We start from the raw sequence: 20,710 nt of genomic DNA, 5'->3' as shown, positions 1-20,710 counted from the left end.
AACCAATTTTGTTAGAGACAGACTGGCCCTCCAGGCACTTCTGCTTCTGAATTAGTCCCAGTTGTGGAATATACACAGAAATATCTCTTTAATATTCCCCTTCCACTTGGAATTTTTCAATTATCTTCCCCGTGTTTGGTAATGAGAAAATGGTTTATCATAAGTTTCATATGTTGGTTTTGTGACACATTATTGTGCAGAAAGATGATTGTTGCATAGCTCCTCTATTGCTATAAACACATAACACAAAGGTTGTAATTTTCAGTCTGGCTGGAAACTGTCTTTATTTCAATGGCACCGTTTTTTTTTAAACTGCTTCTACTAATCTTGGCTTATGTTGAATTAGCAGTGCAAATGAAGCATAATTTATCCTTCTTAGGAAATGTAGAAAGCGAGCTCTGAAGCATACTTTGGTTTTGGTTAAATGTTTTCAACAAAGAAGTTAAAGTCTTGTTTGGCAAATTCAAAGTGAACTGGGAAACAGTTTAACAGTTCATCACTTCCTTCATTAAATATTTTAATTAGTGTCATTTCAACGGTTTCATCAAATCTTTAACAAAAACAGGGTTATGTGTTTTCTTTTTTTGGCAGTGCTTTCAATAGAGACCTGTATAATACAGCAGAGTCATACACACTGTGCATATTCAGTACTAATAACGCCTCCACTACCAATTTTACAATCTGTATCTCTATAAATGTGCTTCCTCTGGAGGGAAGAGTGATTAATTTTCAGAAAGAAGTATGGTGTTTGACTCTTGATGAAATGGTTGTGTGATTGTTGCCAAGCAACAGTATGCAGTTGTGACAGGAGCAGAGTAAATGGCCCTCTTACCTAGCATGAAGCACCTTTGTTGCAATGGTGATGCCCATCAAGTGAGAAATATACGTCACCCACGAACCCTGATAAATGCATGGCATGTGATCTTAGTTAGATTTTTCTGTTTTATGAGACAAGAAGCCAGTACATGGTGATTTGTACAGTGTGCAGAGCTCGTGTAAATCTTGCACACAGTCCTCAGTATGAGTTAGAGGAGTGCTGGTGAGAATATATATGTAGAATTTGGTTTTTGAAGAAATGATTTTCATCTTACAAGAGATTGAGAATTGTTGAGCAAGTCTGCCTTATACATCCTGTGCCATTAGCATCCTACTGGGCATTGTGCAGGGAAACCACTTAATGCGCTGATATCAAAGATGTGGCTCATTTTCTTCCATTAAACTGGAGGAAAGCCCTTAAACCACGCAGTAGTGCCCTGACAAAAGATCAAAGACAGACTCATTCAAAAAAATAATGGAAGGCTCAAGACAAAATTATAGCAGATGTATTATAGCAGTATGGTCGGTTGGTATTCAGAGCTAGGGTTGTTGTGTGGCTAATTTTGGATGTGCAAAACCAACAGAGCATCGGTCTTTGCTCAGAAACAAATTGATGTTTACACTGACTAAAATACAATTTGGAGAATGGCTCTTGCAAGACTGGTGCAGCACGGCATGGCCAAGACATCCGAGCAGGTAGTCTAATGTGCAAGATCAGCACCGTAGGCCACTGCTCTCTCTGAAGTGGCCTTATAGTGTGTGCACACAGGGCACAGAGCAGCAGACATTGGAGCCATGGTTATATCACTCAGTCATTTTCTCTTCTCTGAGTCAGAGTGAATGGAGTGAAGAGAGGGGTAATGATGTGCGGGGACACAGCTAAGCACTATTCAGCCTCCGAGTGCTAGATTGGCTCGAGATGGGTCAATTTTGTGAGGACGAAACCCTGATGAGGTCAATCTTTATCTTTAAAAGAGGTTTACATTGTTAAATTGATTGACAAACTTTAAAAGAGATCTGTAAAATCACACCCTTTTGATGAGATCCTCTTTGAGGCAGACTTCTGGTGATAAGGCGCTCTCACTGTGCTGCCTGCTGCCTGTTTATACAATATGCACATTATTTTCCACAGGGTTTTACAGCACGTCTTTTTTACTGTTTGTAAAAAATGTCCTTCACGTGGGTCTTTCTGAATAACGCAGCTTCTGAGAGACACTCTGAGATCAACCTCCCTGACTCCTAAATTCATCCCTCATCATGAGTCTATTTGAGATAAGTGCAGCAAAATCTGTTGTACGTTTTGGCTTGATTTGGACCACTCAACTATCATTCTTATGCAGCCCTCACAGGCAGCAGGCTGCCATGTGTTACGCAGCCCGGTGCCAGTACTGAACAGCCAGTCAGTTGCCAAACCTGTAGATTAACTACCCCAGCAGAAACACTGGACATTTTTTTCCTCTTACCAGATGACCTCCAGATGCTAGAGAGCTGTGAAAACTGTGAAAGAGCCCCAATCCTGGTTAGACTGCGTCTGGGCCATGGCAGACAGTAACAGACCATGGTAATCCCGTTGGTTGGCCGACTCAACCCTGCCTGGGGGAAGGAGGGGCTGCTCCCTGAGTGCTGCCGAGGAAATCTGTACGCCAAGCAGACAGCACAAAAACTTTCCAAGAAGACAAGAACAAATATTGGCTTGTGTGATTTGAAAACAGAGCAGATGTCCGCTTTTGTTTGACGGAAAATTACTTCCATGATCTTCTGTGATCATCTATCTGGGACAGTTTATGACCTCAGTGAGTGAAGGCTGTAGCCAGCCAGCCGCACATCCAGTCGCACTGACTTGAGATGCAAGACGCGACCTAAGCAGGAAGTCCCTATTCAGAAGCCTCCTGCTGCTGTGCTGTCCAGCTTCCACAGTCAAACCAAGGCTCAATATCTCTGTTCTGTTCTTTGTTTATCCCAAACTAAAACAGAATAGAGGACACAGCCTGTGGAGTCTTAAAGCTCTGTTAAAGGGGAAAACACAATTTATTTGTTGCTTCTGGTATCTCTGTTTGCTTAGACCCAGACTCTTGGGCCCTGGTGTCCTCTTAAATGTCTCTTTAAGTGGATTTCATCTGTCAAACTTGTGTTTTATGGTTGTGACAACATGCATCATTTTAACCACATTGTCTTGCAATACAGGCTGATAACCAGCAAACACTGAGACCTTAAATAACCTTAGTTTGAACGTTCAATCATGGTGTCTAGTTACGGTTAAAAAATAGCTCCAAACTTAAAGTTGCGACAATGACTGGGATGTTACTTGGGTGTTATAACATCGAAATGTGACATGAACAGAAACAAATAGTAACCCAAAGTTGACTCACATGTGACACAAACCCCAGTCTCCTGGCTAAAAGTCCTGTGCTTGAACCATGTATCCATCACAGCCAACTTTTTTTTGTGGATTTTGTTGGGTTTTATACTGCATCATCTGGCACAAAGCCCTGAAGGCTACTACCCTCATGTGATATCAGAGACAGCTTGGATAACGACTTTTAGCTCTTACAAACACCACAGGCTTACAACAGTGAGGCAGAAATCTAATTTACTCATCTTTTACATCTTTTTTCTACTTCAAAAAAGTAGTTTACGTAGTTTAATAGTAGTCTTTGGACATGAATTGGACATCACAATGTGGCCGTCTCAACCATTTGACAAACAAGTTACGCGTCAGTAATATGCTGTATAATAAAAAGAATACAGAGACACACATATTTGCCTTTTTCTTAGCAGTAATATGATGTTTCCTCGTTTGCAAGAAGGTCTGACTGGACCATTTCCCTTTAATTAAATAAACGTTATGTATGCATTTACCCTGCATTTAATAATCATAAAAATTAATTCCTGACTGGGAAAATTCTCGAAAATGCCCCCTCAGGTTGGAAAAACAACACAGAAAGTAGGCAAAAATGTTGACTAACTAATTGCCAATTAACCCCCATATATGCAGAAATGTGGTAGACGAAAGTAAATGTGTAGTTGATGGTAAGGGTATTTTGGTATTAGGCTGTATCCGTTAGTCCATGCTGTCCACGCACAATAGATTAGATTAGTTTAGATTAGTTAGAAAATATATTTATTAGCATTAGTCAGGTAAGGCAATATGTTAGTGGTTTTAGTGGATGTGCTGGTGTAGCAGCATGTCTGGGACAAATTCACTTTGTAATATAATGCGTCAAACTGTTATCAACGTGTTGTTTTAATGCCCTAGGCAATAAAATACAACACATATCTCCTTTGTAGCTCCCGTGTTGTTACCACATCACAAGCTCATGAACACATTAAAGTCGGAATGACTTCACAACTCGGGAAACTCATCTGTAGAGCATGTGAATGCAGCATTAATGTATTTCACCAAAACGTAGCGCTTGTATCCCTGATGCGTTTATGTGCTTTTTCCCCACATTTTAAATCTAGCACAATACATCAGTGTTTTCTTACAGTTTTCTTCACTGCCATTGGTGGTGTTCTGCCGCATGTCTTGGTGAGTTACTGCCAGCAATGTGTTGAAGGCTACTTACCTGCATTGTTCTTTTAAAGGCTTTGAATCAATCTGAAATTAGTAATGACTCATATTCAACTGTGGCGCAGCAGTTACTGGAATAACCGCTGTGTCTTTCAGAAGATTAAGAAGCCTTAAAGCGGGTGCATCTTGATTGTTTTGTAAGATTTTTGTGCAGCATAGTCTTTTTTTCTGCTAATATGGGGAATAAATGGTTCATTATAGGGATCTAGAACAGAGGTAAGAGACCCCAGTGTGTGAGGCTGCCACCACACTCAGAAGCCTGTGGTCTCTGTTAAACATGTCTCTTTTCATTACCGAGCTGTAGACAGGCAGAAAGACAACTTGGCTGCCTTTTATTTGTTTTTTTATTATTTTGGGAACAGCTGAAGCGCAGTGTGAGTTTTGGCTGTCCTTTACTGCAGGATTACAGCCTCCTTAACCTTTTAGCTGCATTCTCCATCATTCTCTCTTATGTGTCCCTCCCAAGCTGTTCCTTAACCTCTACACTGGGAGAAGGATTGAGAGAGATGGAGAGAGAGAGAGAGAGAGAGAGAGAGAGAGAGAAAGACACAGAGAGCAGAAAGACAGGAGGGGAGACGGATACGGGCACTCTAAAAGAGAAAAATGGCCACCTGAGGATTAGAGACTGAATATAACTGCTCTAAATTGTCAAGGCTGCAACATTTCACATTTCACTAAGTCCCTTTCCACATTCTGACCTTTCTGATATTTAACTCTAAGGCCCATCTATTGTCAGCGAACCTTTTTCCAGCAAAGGAAAGGCAGTTAACATTCAGACCTTCCACGATGTATTGAGTGAATTTTGGATTCAGTCAAGAAGTCCCTAGAGTCTGAGAGCACTCTATATCTGTTTGTATGTTTGTGTGTGTGTGTGTGCATGCTTGGGTTTATTCATGTAGAACTCTACAGCCAACTACTAGAGTGTCTTTTCTTTGCATTTCCATCCTGCTGAAATGTTAAATTTCAATAGCCTTTATGTAACAAGTAAGCCCATCAAACGCTGTTCCTTTGAACCTGATTTGATAAATGCGACAGGTTTCTATTTTGCTTGTCAAGGAACATGAATAAAAGCTGTTATTCTAGATGCCGCCTGTTTTGAAGAGATGCAAATGTCGACGCTTGGAGGCCGGCTATGCAAAGAAACTCATCAGTTCATTGAAGTTATATTTTAATGCCACACTCTTTCAGCGCGGCATCACTTGAAAAAGATTCAAGGTCAAATATAGGCTCGCTTTGCTGAGTCACTGCAGATGCCACATGTTTGCAGTTCCTATTATAGATCCAGCATTTGACACACACGGGCTCAGAGACAACACGATTCAAAGTGACAGAGCTTTCCTGTCGACACCTGCCATCCAATCTACGCCTGTCTGAAGCACTATCACTCAATAACATCACTGTTTTAGCATGTCAGCAGCACAGGGAACGCTAGATTAAGCGTAATTGCGAGCAAGCCATAACGGAGGCTGTATTAGCAGGTGAAGTGGCTTTGTTTAGGTGCTGGCTGTTATTCTGTTTCTTCTAAAGCCAACATGAGAACGACGTGACATCTGATAGATTAATAGAGGTCACTTCCTAAACAAGGGACTGACCTGGCGCTGCTATGAAATTTGTTGAGCTTTTAAGTTCTATACCTGCCAAACTCTGAGACTAAGGCCATTTTTAGACTGACATTAACACTTTGTGAGACAACGCAGACCCCTTTTTCATTTCAGTGAGATCACTGTGTTAGCATAGCCATGGTGCGAACACGAAGCTCTTCAGTAGTATACAGGGTCTGAAAAAGTTGAATCTGGCTAACCTTTTGCTGCAGCATTTTCCGGTTAGGTGTGCATTGGCCAATCTAATACGTGCAAGCGCATGTATCAGTTAGATAACGTAGTACAGGTGGTTTTCATTCACTGTTTGTACTTATACTTATGAAGAGTAAGGCACTATTTGTATAAGGAATGTTGCGATACACCAGTTTTGATGAAAACCGTGATATTTAAAAATGATATATTGATATCATGTTAACAATACACAAATAATAACATTGTGTAAATATTCCAGTGCCTCTTAAGTCATTTCCATTTCTTTCTGTTCTGGCTTTGTTTCTCTCCCCCAACGCCATCTGGTTGCCTTTTCATTATCCATAAAGTGTAATTGCTCTTTTTGTACAATTAAGTGCAGTTGTAGTTACAGACTCTCTTTCCACCTCCCTGCACTTTTATTTTGAGTGCCAGAAAAGAAGTAAAATGCACAGTAAAGAAAATTAAAATGAATTCAACTGATAGCATTATTATTATTTTTATTATTATTATTCAAATTTTCTACAGACACGATCATATCGTTATTGTGAACTCTTTTGGCCACAGTAATCGTTTAGTCAAAATTTGATATCGTGCTAGCCTTAATTCAGATATGACCCACATTATCGTGAGCCAGGATTATGTGAGCGATATTTATTACGTATTAGAAAACGATTTACATAACAGCCTCAGAAATGAGCTTCAGATCATTTTTTATCTCAAGCGCAATAGATTAAAGGTGCGGTATGTAAGAATGTGGCCAAAACGGTCACTGCACTCAAATTCAAAATACTGTCTCGAGTCATGTCCACCCCCCTCCCCTACAGATTCGAGGTTGCTAGACAGCGGCACGCTGGAGACTGATTTGTTTGCCCACGGGCGGCTGCCGTGGCAGGGCCGTGTCGTATCCTTGATCTCCGGTTTTCTAGCGGAACGTTAGAGCAAGTCCGGCTTCTCTGCTGCTAACACTGCTGCCGAGATACAGCTGAGGAGACTGCTAATGCTATGTACTGGGACACTGCTAATGCTGTTTGCCGTGCTGCTGTAGCTCAGTCGTAACTGTAACTGATGCTGAGACTCTACTGACTGTGTGACTTGTAGACGGCGGTGGGTGGCGCAACAGGCCAAAACACAAACTCAAAACATAAACATGATTTGCGGATTTTTTTTTTTTTTTTAAATGCGAATATTCTGGCTGTACTATTGTTGTCCATGAGATCAGTATGTTATGTTATGAACATAATTCCTTAGTCTCTGTGACATATTAGGAGGATTTTACAACTATTTGCTTTAGATTTCTTACATATAGCTCCTTTAAACAAAGCTACCCAAATGAGGATTTTCCTTTATCATGAGTATAAATAATGACACATTTTACCTGTATGATACTCGTACTGGTAACAAGTACATTATCTGTAGTGGGTACTTGTTTTCAGGTATTCGGCTGAACCCTAATAAAGAGCACAAAGTCCCCCTAAGTACCCAGAGGGAGATTGTCGGGGTAGTGGACGGGTCAAACAAACACAGGACTTTGACTCAGGAGATTGGGTTTTGTGTCTCGCGTGAAACCAAAAGTCATTGTTGAGTTAACTGGCAGGGCCGCTATTTTGAAAGATGTAATACTAACTGTGTATGTATCTTTTCAGAAGATATCTTATGAACCGTTGCATGAGGATACATTGCCTTGTAATGAAAATGCAATATATCTGCATTCTCTTCGGTGATTGGGACAACAAAGGATTAAATTATTACCATCATAATAACAGTTGTACAACATAATAAACTGCTTTGCTGTGTTTCGGCGCCTGATAACCCTTCAAACTCATGACTGTAATACTCAGCCTTTTTGGATTGTAATTGGTGGTCTCAGCAGTACCTGGAACAACATGCTGCAATCAGTGCAGCACTTTTGCGTTTTATTAAGCTGGATAGAAGTGGACATGCTATAAAACTCAAAGCAATTTAACCACAATTATCCTCATGATGGATTTTTACAGATTTTTTTTCTTTAACCATTGATTTTTGATACAGTTACTTTAGAAAATGATTTCACAAGAGGCCTACCACACCTGGCAAGCCATTCATCTTACCCTTTCCAATGACTATTATAACTTAAAAGCCCACTTTCCCACAACCTTCCATAACAGCTTCCACAACTTCCTGTAGAAGCATCAGACCATAACCTGATACTACCTAACAGGGTGATACAAAAGTTATGTATAAAAGCGTGAAGTTGTTGAAGTCAGATGATTATGTTTGCCTGCCTAAACCTCATATAGCAGCCCATACAGAGTGCATTATTCATTAGATGGAACAAGGTCATTGCACAGACTGTAGAATTAACAAATTCAAAGGGCTTCTCCTATTCTGGAGCTTACTCAGTAAATGTCATAACACCGAGCCTGTTACATTATGCAATATATTGCATCTATCAATTAACAATGGATGAGGTATTCAAACAAGGTGGTGCACTCATTCAAATAAAAGCTGTTAACTAGTGTGTCTATGCCAAAGAGGTTTATATTGCTTCTGACTCCACCTGACTGACTGGCGTGCCCACATGAATGACAGAAATTATATTTTAAAGACTCGTAGTGACTTTTAAGGAAATTCTAAACCTGCAGTGCGGAACTGTTGGCGCCTGCTTATGACGTAAGCCTGCAGGTGAGCTTGCTGTATCCTCCTTGCCCCAGGAGTGCTCTCTTCAAGTCTTTTTTTTAACCCTCCTCTGGAGCCAGAGTTCTTTTTTTTTTTGGAGCATCCACTCCAGAAACCTTTCTTGGATGCATTTTCTGCCAAAGCTTCCACCATATTCCTTCTAGCTGTTCCATCACTTTGATCTTACTGCGCTTCTTGCCCCCTTAAATTCGTCTGGTTGATGTAAAAGCATCACTTCAGGTGCACCGGCACAGCAATGTCACCACAGACACCACAGCTCTGGTATACTGTGAAATAGAGGGAGCTTTACTTGGCGGTGATAGGCTTAATCAGCACTGTGTGAACTTGGTTTGCAAGAGCTAGAATGTAATAGACATACATTTATGAGTAGCGCTGTAGCTTTAAATGAAGTGGTTGACACTACGATCATTAAGTACTCCATGGGCCTGAGTGCATCGTGTGATTTGCAATTGAATTCGTCCACCACAGCATAATTATTCCACTGAAAAGCCATTTGTTAGATATCCTCTAGGGACCATGAATATCCACAGCAGATCTAATGGTATGCAGGGTATTAGTTTTCTTGAAGAAAAGGTTAATAATTTGGTCTAAGGATGGTAAGAGAGGAAAGATCTTGTAATGAGTTAAGTGGACTGAGACCAGGGTTTACTCCAGGGTGTTGTTTAGCCATGGAGGCACCCACATCCTGACGGCTCTTGTCTCGTAAACAGCGTAGTTAGTAGGCTAGTTGATGACTTAAACAACAGCCACACGGTGCACGATTTTGTTTCAACACTGTGGAGAGAATTAGACATCTTTTGGAAATCATGAATGCTTCAGTAAATTCCATGACAGTCAGCCCGTGAGATTTTGATATTAATTTGTATTCATAGAGGCCTAGTGATTGCACCAGAGGAAAAGTCCAAGGTCATGAAAATATTAGGATTTACTGTGTCAAGCATTGTTCAGCAGGAAAATCTGAACTGACAGTGGTGCTAGACGAAAGGTCAGGGTATCGCCGAAATTTTAAAATTCTCCCAAAATACTACATTTTTCAAAAGTTCCTGTCAGAGGATGATAGGGTTATTGAACGGATGTACTGATTGAATTGACCAACTGAATAACCAGAATTGATATCCTTAGGCCGCATTAAAAATGATAATACATGGATATCAAACTCTAACCAGTTAAGAATACCACTGTGTAAGCTGTAGGTCAAGATAGGGCTTGCTCACTATATTTGCACATGGTGTGAGACGCCCTAGGGGGCTGGATTTTCATACTAACATGTAGCACAAGGGCAACAGCATATTACCTACTGTTTAGGGCAAAGAGACGAGCTGGAGTAACTGCACACATCACCGAGTACACATGATACACATGATCTTGTGATTTATTTAAATCTCTACCACCTCCAGGGAAGTTGTATTCCGGCACGTGCTTTTGCTTGTGGTTTAAATGCTCTTCTTTAAATAGTTTTCTGCATCCGTTTTTTTTTTGTATTCTTTAACTTGCCAGTAACCACATTTTCTATTAATATTAATTTGCCTTTTTATAGTCTGTTAAATCGGATGCTCAACTTAAGAACTGATGTTAAGTTTGTATTACAGAGAGAGTAGAAAGTCACTAAAGTCTTGTTTAAACACACCGAAGCCCTGCTCAAGAAGCCATTTCCAAGATGCAATTATGACCAATCAGAATTACATGTTGTAGCTTTTCATTTTGGCAACAATCCTTTAAGCTAATGGTGCTACCCAGCCTTACAGGATTGGATTCAGAGGGTTTTTTCTGATAAATCTAAAAAAGTATTTTTTCTGAAACTGCCAGTGGTGTATGACTCTGCTCCAAATATTCCACTATAACTGTTGTGTTTTATTTTGGTTCCTTTCTGCAAGCTGTGTTTTCATTTTATTATTTTTATATGGTCTAGCCTTTTTTTAAGTTTGTATACTATACAAAATGTTTCTTTTTCTCTTACTGTGTATGAATTAAGAAGAAATGCCCTTGACAAATATTTAATGGGAATTATGTATTTAAATTAACATTGTTATTATTAACATGTGCTCAAATCCTGCCTTTATTGAACTGCCCTTTTTCCCATCTGTGTATTGCCAAACATGCTATTTTGAATTTCCCTGTGCCTCTCTATGTCTCTCCCTGCTTCAATAACAGGGGCCCATGCAAAAAAACAGGGCGAGGATTTATCGGATAACGACGGTGATGAAGATGAAGGTATTTTCCATGGTGAACAAAGATGGTGCATGATCTTTTTTTTTTTTTCTTAAAATGTCCCTGTTTTCTGATCATTTGTTTTCTTTTTTTTTTGTTTGATTTATTTTTGTTTTCTAATTGCAAATGCACTCATCGAGCACCCCTGTCACATTACAATCTGTAGAACAATGTTGTCTTTGATCAAGTGTTGGCGTGTGTGGGAGTGAATGTGAGGTCTCTTGTTCCTGAGCATCAAAATTCAGCCGATGAGTCGAGTGTTTGGCTTTGGAGTCAGATGGGATCTAGTAGCTGTCTAGATAACCGAGCCCGGGTTGAGTCATTTTAATATCTCGCATAGTGACTGGAGCAACTGTTATTACAAGGGCAGAGGCAGTGGTGAGAGCCCCCTCTTAAGGTGTGACCAGCAGCTGTATTTGTGGCGATAATGGCAGAGGGAAAGTGAAGCAGCAGTGTAATATCAGACTGTTCACCAGGTCTGCCAGCAGATTTAGATGAGGAGCGGCAGTTCAGGAGTGCTGCTGGAGAGGATTAGAGGCGAGAGGTGTAGAAAATGGGAAGTTGCTGCTCAGCAATCGCATTGTTCACTTTCCATATTTATCTTGGGATATTCCTGGCTCAGGGTGGATCTCTGGCGAGATTAGAATGAGAGACGATTCTTGTGCTGCAACAGAAACGGCTTAAGTCTTTGAATCTAAATCAAACCCTTGATATCGCCCCGCCCTTGTCTTCCATTGCCACAGTAAGGCAGGTGATGCAAGCATGATGTAGGGTATCAAGGTTAAGACCTTAATTTATTCTCTGCTTGTTTGTTATGGACAGACTGGATTCTTGCACATTATGTGTATATTTGGCGAGTGATATTGTGTGTCTGGAGTGAAGCTGTTTGGGACCTCAGCACATGTTTAGGGCATATGGACCTTCTCTCTGGCAGGAGATGTCACACCAAGTGGCCATATCCTTTCACTTATTTGTCTTGAATGTTGGCACAATGAATGCTGGCATTGCTGTGGGTCCTGCTTAGGGTTTTAAACCCACCGGAGGCCGGCTATCCAGGGTTCTTTCCAGATGTTTAAGGGGTTTGTAGTGAGGCTCCTTCCTCTTTGCCAGTGGGCTCTTCTTTCAAAAAGAAGCCTCACGCTGGCCTTGATCACAGAACAGGAAGCGTTGCCATGGCACCACTTTGACACACAGGTGTTTCTTCATTCAAGCCCAGGGCGAGCTGTTGCAAGTGAAGCCAAATTGCCCTCGGTTTCCAGCTTGACTGTGTGTGTATGCGTGCGCGCATGTGTATGTTTGTTTTCCCTCAAGCAAGCCCACATGCGTCAGTGTATGTAGCCCTGAGTCCGTTCAAAATTGCTGACAAGTGCCGATCCCTTTGTCTGGCAAGTCTTTGCATGCGCGCACAGTGGCTTGGTCTCCAAGCTGTTGTGCAAGACTAGCCTCACTGAAAATGTGACAAGTCTATTCTTTACTGAGCGCAACTAATGCTATTTACAGAGCATCACCGAAGCAGCACAATACGGTCCCAGCAGAATCTCTGCCACAGCACTGTAACTAATGCATGTGTGACAGAGTTGGCCATCAGTCCCTCAACATGATCCAGAAGATTTTCATTGTTCTGGTGAATGTGTCTGTTTTGAAGTGTCATGGCCCGACACATGAAACCAGTGTTCAGAGGCACCGCTCAGTAATTCCCCCCATAAAAGAGCACTGTTACCTCTGTGAGAACAGGACTTAACTTGACTCCTCACTGAAGGATGGTCGACTGCACCGCACAAACTACAAAGTCCTTGTAAGCTGTCTTACATACTACCGCTCTCACGAGTGGCTGTGCTATTATTGCGGGTAATAGCAATCTCCTTGTCTACAGTAAATGTACTGCGAGCATTACCAATGAAAATCAAACATTTGTATTCAAGTTAAAAGGCCAAGTAGAATAAGAGCACAAGCAGAACTCCCACTCTCTCGCTCTTTAGCTGATGCACCTCTCATCCACATATTCTCATTCAGTCCAGAGAGCTGCTGTCTTGTCTGGTTTCTCTGTCTAACCCCCTCCATCTCTCAGTCTGTTCATCCCAACATTACCATGCTGTCTCAGTTGGCAGTCTGTCTATCCTGGGCTAATTCCCTCCCTCCCTCCCTTCACCATATTTGAGCCGCCCTCCTGCCTGTTATAACCTTCCAGGCACGCTCTTAAATTCAAATAAGTTTTATTGGAACAATAAAGGATTTCTCACATTGCCAAGGAAATGTAAGTAACATATGTAATGGAATAGTAATGTATAAATTTATTGTAAAAAAGGCAGTGGAATGACCAACAAAAACATTCAGCTGAGACGAGGAGATAAGCAAAATGAAATATGAAGTGAGGAATATAATGACCTTTTTTAAACTTTCTGTCACTCTCTGTCCGCTGGCTGTCCCCGAGGCTCTCCCTCTTAGCCATTCTGTCTGTCTGTCTCTTCCTGTGTTTTTCTATCTGTCCCTTTGTGTGTCTGCCTGTCTGTCTGAGCAGCAGTCAACCCCCTGGCACCCCCAAAGTGCATTCAAATTCTACGCAACACTCCCTCCAGCACCACGAGCGTGTGGGCCAAGTTGCGAGTTGTGATTTACATCGGCCCACAATCAGGACTCAATTTTACAGAGGCTGTTATTGCACTGTAAAAAAAAAAATAAAAAAATAAAAAAAAGGAGCGCAAGCTTTCAATCACCTACCTGCTGTCGTTAGATAAAGGTGGGCATGTAAATAGAGGAAGTCAGGCTGTGTAGGAGCTAAATCTCCCAGGTGGAACATGGCAGCGTTGCCGAGGTACCGTGCCCAGTGTTAGGCAGAGAGAGGCAGCCGTCCCTACTCCACCTCCAGAGTGTCTCGCGCCACTGCTGCCTCGGCCCTCTCCCACTGATGAAAAATAGATGTGTGTGTGTGTGTGTCTGCCTGTCATTTGGCACTTTGAGACTCCAGCTCTAATCAGGAGGAATGCTTCCACCCAGCGTGAGTGTGCACACACTCAGACATGTACACCCGCATCCATTAAACCAGTGAGGCATGCACACACGCACGCACTTGTACACGTAAACAATGCTTGCTTCCAAGCCTCCAGAAGCAAGCACCGAATAGACAACACACACTCACATACACACACACATATACCCCCACCCCCAGAGAAGCTCTCCATCGTTGCTGTGCCAGGGAGCAGAGCTGAGCTCCACCTGCCTGGGTATTACCATTAATTCCATTGCACAGGCCTGACTGGATCCCCATCCAGCAAAGCCCTCAGCTCAGCTCAGGCAGGCTGGAGACTGGTGAATCGACAGTGGGGGCGATTCACACACCATTCTCCCCATTCTGCCACTATCCTATTCTCTGTGATGTGGCAGGGCTAAAGAATCGTGCCCCTTGAAGCCCATTTATGCAGAGATATTTGGAATGCTGCTGCTCAGCTCCTTTCCAAGATAAGCATTGTTGCTAATGGCTGATCCACAAGGGCATCATTTAAACCGTTTCAAAGGATGGGAGACCCAGACAGTTGCTGTCATCTATTTTTTTTTCTCCTTGTCCTTTACTCTTGAGTGGCACGAAATAATTGGCAAGGCAAAAACATGTAAAAACGCATTGCTTTTGAAAAATATAGAGAATGGAACAAGAGTGCAGCAAGGCTTTGAATTACTTCACTGAGGCACTTTCCTTATGCAGTGCCACAGCACGTCTGAGGGGGTTTGTGCTGTGTGCGCTTCTGTAATGCGTTTATTGGTGTTCTCTCCGCAACCCTTCAGTGGGTTTGTACAGTATAATGTCAGCTTTTGTGGCTCGCACCAAGGACAGCAGGTTTCCCTGAAAGACTAAAGGGTTAGCCTTCGTTCAGTCAAGGAGTAAACAGCTGTCTGTGAGTCTTACAGATGACAGCACCTCTATGGCCTCCTCCTCTCATCTAGATCCAGGCCAGCTGTAGGGGGCTTTGGCTAATAGCCTTGTAGGCTTCTCACCGTGTCTTCCCTTTTATTTTACTCAGCCAGCGTCTCTCCCCGCCTCTCTTTTCTCCCTGTCCTCATACACAGTGCTCGCTGTCTGCTCTGTTGCCAACATCATATTTAACACACAAACACGCCAGCGAGGGAGCAGGAAGTCACCTTCACACAAAGGTCATTCCTCCCATTACTTTTGCTGTTGTCAAGATTCATAGAGGCACACGCTCTCACACACATCGCCTCTTTCATATACCCAGTGCCATGTGGAGATTTTCTTTATATACATAAGTTATACTTCAGTTGCTCTCAGAAATGTCAAGTGTTGTGGAGAACGCAGCGCCGTCTGACATACTCCAACCATAAGGTGCTCTTTTCTTGCCCATACCGTCACTCGTGAAGATGTGCAGGCTCTGAGAGTCCACTGGCTTAAAATAGCAACAGCCATGCAACAGTGATTTTTTTTTCATCATGGTCTCCTTCCACTGTCTTCTGTGACTCCAAAATAGAAAATTTGTTACTGCGCATTCCTTCACTTCAGCCTCTTTTCCCCCTCCGAGGCCTAGTCACACACAGTGCGAGCTCATTTGATTCAGTATAAAGGGAATATTAAGCAGACATTCGGTGACATTCAGAATACTGTCAGTGACTTGTACAACGGCACAAGCTGCTGTATAATTCGATGTAATTACACTGCCTGTTTTGCGAGGAGCTCCCCAGTTAAACTAAATGCACTTCTTAAATGTGAACATGGCCAGTAATGGACTTGTCATGAGTGAAGCGTGAAGCTTGGCCTGACAAGAGCACTACAGTAGGGTGCATGTCATGTTCTGCCACATCAGGACATTGTCACCCGTACCCCCCCCCCACCACCACCACCACCACCTCAGACCTCACTGATAGCCGCTGACAGCCACCATGTTTCACCAAGTGTTGACACAGTGAATGCCACCGACACTTATCTCCACTCGCCTTTGTCCTGTCCCACTCTGGAGTGTCAAGGCCGGTTCTGGGGGCGCTTAGCGTCAGATATATGACTGACTGTTTTCAATGGAGTGAGAAGCAAAGGACAAAAAGGTGAGGGAAAGAAAATAAGATAGAGGAGGAAGGAACGAGTGCTCCCGGCCCTCCTGGTGGGTTTCACTTGCAGCAGCAACACTTAGAGGCTCAGCTCAGGCCTGAGTTATGCCTCCCACTGACACTCCAATCAGTCCTGAGCCGCTGTGATGCACCTATGAAAGGTTGTGCTCCTCAGGTCCTTCTAAAATTCATGCGCTATGATGTATTTGCAGGTGTGACTGTCGCCAGCCCTTCTGTTGAAGCTGCTGCAATGAGCGGAAAACTTTTTATTTTCTGGCGATTGTTAATTTATTTCCTCTACTGTGATATAATTATCTGCTGTTTGTATATGTGCTGGGAGTGTATGTTACTTCATAGTAGTTGCTGCATGATCTGATTGAAAGAAATGTGTGAGAAAATGATGTGTGATATAATTTATTCTCTGTTCAGCTCACTCTTCATTGCACATCAGCTTTCATCTACATTTCCATCACGCACCGATTTCTTTGTTCATCACCAAAACATGAGTTTATTTGTCTTTCTTTTTATGTTCAACTTGTTGTGCATGTGAAGTTATTGCAAATGTACCAGTCTGTTGCATTAATGAACCTATCTCTGTTTCTTTTCTAGCACAGAGCTCTGTGCTACGTTTTGATGCTGTGAATATATGTGTTGATGTAATTTTCTTTTTGCCTCTGAGAAGTTAGTGAATCAGGAGGCAGCTTTTTTTTTTTTTTTTTCTCCGAGGTAGCCACTTAGTCACCTGTTACACCAAATTAGGCCGACCGCAGCGACCGATAGAGCTTTGATCTGATTGGTTAAGAAGAGCTGCTCACCTCATTACCGCCACGTCATGCCGTGCTGCAGCCCACATGTGGATGTATCTAGAGAAGGATTATTATTTCTCACTTTAAGTCCAATTGGGATCTGTTGCATGTATATTTTCCTCTGACACATTATCTGTGTCAGTGAGAACTGTATGTCACAGTGACGCCTCCCACATCAGATCAAGTCAATAAATAGATTAGAACAAGTGGAGCTTCAATGTCTTGTATCGCTCTCCCAAAGGGATTTAACTGTTGTCATGGAGACCCGATGTGAATCAACAAAAGAGGTGACTGATAACATTGACATGACTAATCTCTTTTTCTTATTTCTGCCCCCTGTTCCGTCTCCCTCTATACCATTCTCCTTGTATCTGTGGCCCATTTGTTTGAGTAGCTTGTGTAGGATATGCTGTTTTTCCTCCCTTTCTCCCCCCCCCCCTTTCCCCTCTCTGACTGTACCTTTCATGCTTCCTCACCCCATGCATCCCCTCCTCCTCCTCTTGTCTAAGATAAGTGTGTGCATAGAGAAGTGTCAGCTATAAATCACATTTCACTGTGTAAGCCTTCTCAGATACCAGCAAGATAGAGAAAGCCATAAATAAGGCCACATCATATACAAGTTATTGCTTTGCTTTTAAACGTAACGGGGCCATGAATAACCAAGGGAATACCGAGAAGAGAAAAAAAAGAAGCCCTGAGAATCAAGGCTGAGCTCTGCTATAGGGGTTACAGAAAAACCGTGTCTTTACAAAATGCATTTAAGTAGTTGTCCTCGGTGTTAGGCATGCTAATGTGATGGGGTGCATAACGACGAGCAGTGCCTGCAGATGGATGCAGATTGGTCTGTGCAGGATGTGGTCTGCGATTAGCTGTTCTTGAGGATTTTGAATTTTGGCTCTCAGTCACCATAGCAACCAGAATACAATACCACCCTTTTAAATCTGAGCCCTTTGCGCTCTCTTTTTTCTTCCATTTTTCTCTTTCTTATTTATATCTTTATTCCTTTCTCTCCTTTTCTTTTTCTTCCTCTCTATCTTCCTTCCTTCCGGTCTGTCTTTGTGTCTCTCTCTTTCTCTCTGCCTCTCTGTCTTCCTTACTCTTTGCCCTCCCACCCGCTCTCATTCTCACCACTCTCAGGGCTTTGGGGGGGGGGGGGGCAGGGAGTTGGACAGAGATGGAGGGAAGGCGGGAGAGAAACAGGGAGAGACAGGGGAGAGTCTGTGAGTGAAAGCGATACAAAGTGAGGGAGGGGAAGGCGAGAAGCTACACAGAACGCGGGGGGAGCAGGAGTGAAAATGAGAGAGAGTTTCTTGTCTTGTCTCCCAGCTCTAGCTAGCCAGCCAGTAATTCAGTCTATTCCTCAAACAGAGGCTTTTTTCTTCCCTCTACCTCTGGATGTGCTTTATCTGGCTGGAGTGTCGCTCCAGCTGGGTATCAAGCCCTGGTTCGGGAATAGAATAAACAACATTTTACCAAAACTGAAGCACAAATTTAACTGCCTGCAATGCCAAGCAAGGACCGTGCAAATAAATTGTTGCACAGAGATAGGCCTGTGTAAAAAGGAGGCGCACGGTAGCATTGTGTAATTAGCCGGTGCGTTTTCCCTATCACTGTCAAGCCAGATTAGCCTTCTCCCTGGTTGGGAGATGTGTCAGAGTACCTCTCTCTTTATTCTCCCTAATGGCTTCCTGCGTGTCTATATTGGAGAGTGGGTCTGCCTCCTGGAAGGCAACACAAATACAACCCTAATAGTTGGTTTATATGATAAATATTTTATACGGTAAATGACGAGTGATATTTTCAGCTGAGATGGCCAATTACTATAATAGAGTTGAACTCAGACGTAATGAGTGGACATTAATTTGTTTCTCATAGAGCAGATATGAAGGAATATTGCCTCCATTTCCATTAGTAGGCCAGCAGACTGTATCCCTACAGCTGGTATCTGAGAGGTGACCGTCAGCTTGTATGTTTGTGGCCACCATGCGCTGTATCTGCTGTATCTGAATCTGAGCTGACCCTTGATTGGAGTGGGCGGACGACAATGTGAATGTGTTAATGATGGCCGCTCTTGCAGACATACGAGATACTGGGGCCAAGCCTGTGATGGTCTACATCCACGGAGGATCCTACATGGAGGGGACGGGCAACATGATCGATGGGAGCGTCCTGGCCAGCTACGGAAATGTCATCGTTATCACTCTCAACTACCGCGTCGGAGTCCTCGGTAAGCATCTTTCCCTTTCTTTTTTTTTCTTCACTTCATCTCCTCCTTCAAGGACATTTTTCTGGGCCATCTTAATAGGGCAGCTAGGTGTAATGAGCACTGCTGATTGCCACATACACTCCAAATAAGGCCGCGGGAAAAAAAAAAAAACACAGCAGTGTAAATACATGGACTGGTTCCTGTGCTTCTTGTTGATGTGGTGCTCGTGTATCAAAATCACAGTAATTGAGTGTGCTGAATGTGGGTTTGTTGTTGTGACTGGGGTTTAGAATAAATTAAGAAATTATTGTAATGAGGTTGAAAAAAAATGATGAGATGGGCGTGATGCTGGAGAGATAGAGGAGAGGAGAGGAGTCTGTTCCAGAGAGCGAGGGGTTCTCTCTCCGAGTTGCAGTTGGTTGCAGATTGACTCACACAGCTGAATCCTCTTTCAGACACTTGTGTGTGCGCGCATGTGTGTGTGTGTGTGTGTGTGTGTGTGTGTGTGTGTGTGTGAGAAAAAGAGAGAGAGAGGGTGGAGAGGCAGAGAAGGAGAGAGAGAGCGAAAGAGAGGGAGAGAGAGCTCCATGGAAACAGCTGCAGCAACACAAAATGGAGTTTGTTAGCACACTACCCAAGCTTTGTACCTTTTCCATCCATCTCTCTGACACAGTTGATTTCCCTCCTCTCACATTTTTTTTTTTACATTTAGAGTGGTTGTGTACTGACTACAAACACTTTGAATATAAAATAAAATTTCCCTGATGTTTGCATTTGTTGGGAATATTGCCCCAGGTCTGGACTATCGTTGGCTGCTGTTAACATAAAGGATACGGCAAAGCGTTATTCTATATGTCTCATTTGGTCAGCAGACCCCATGAAAACACTGAAACCAATAATTCATAAATCTGTCTCTCAGCACTGTCAGACTTCTCCCTACTGTCTGCACCTCACCAAGCTTGTGGATGTAAATCATTAAAGCTTCACAAGTCGCAAATACATAATTCCATTTTTAGCTCTGAGTTCAAGTAATTTCCTAAAACAGATGGGCGCTATTTGGCAGATGTTGCTCAAAGACAGGTAAATATTGCATTTGTTGGGGACAGTTTTCAGCTGCAGATCAAATGGAATATTTGCTAAACAGCAGTAAAAGCCAAAATGTGGTGTAACACCAGCAGAGAGGAGAGGAGAGGAGTAGCAGTGAACTGACTGTGCTTCCTACATGGCAGTATCTGTCTTAAGTTTGCCAACAATAGCTAGCATGACCCAGTGTACGCTACTGCTAACACCAGACCATGTAAGACTCTTGCAGCAAAACCCTTGAGTGGAGTGAATTGAAAAAGTGTGTGCTTTATTACTTATAAATATTTCATATGTAGGAGAATGAATGTGCTATTTCTTTGTCGGTCTTCAAAAGTTACATGGTATCACTTTAGTATTCACTGCTGCTTTGTGGGGTCATTCATAGGTTCCTAGGGTCCCATGTTCCCCACCTCTTTTTAGCATATAATAGGAACCTGAAAAAGATGTTCACCAGCTCTGTATTCCCTTAATATGACATGGGTTAGGTTAGGGGACTATAATTATG

General features: G+C 42.6%; 1 protein-coding gene across 2 annotated transcripts in view; it reads left to right on the top strand.

Annotated features, from left to right (window-relative positions):
* nlgn3a (neuroligin 3a) overlaps positions 1–20,710 on the top strand; it is a 152,133-nt gene that overhangs the window by 37,568 nt on the left and 93,855 nt on the right. The window contains exons 4-5 of one of the 2 annotated variants that reach the window (XM_049586097.1): positions 11,008–11,067; positions 18,994–19,143. In XM_049586097.1, the coding sequence (XP_049442054.1) occupies positions 11,008–11,067; positions 18,994–19,143 (210 nt within the window). The remainder of the gene's footprint in view (positions 1–11,007; positions 11,068–18,993; positions 19,144–20,710) is intronic. The other variant, XM_049586098.1, reaches the window with a different exon arrangement.

This window comes from Epinephelus fuscoguttatus, linkage group LG9 (genome assembly GCF_011397635.1).
Source record: "Epinephelus fuscoguttatus linkage group LG9, E.fuscoguttatus.final_Chr_v1".
In the NCBI taxonomy this organism is placed as follows: Eukaryota; Metazoa; Chordata; class Actinopteri; order Perciformes; family Serranidae; genus Epinephelus; species Epinephelus fuscoguttatus.
Note: the sequence above shows the minus strand (reverse complement) of the source record. Positions and strands in the feature narration are given on the sequence as shown.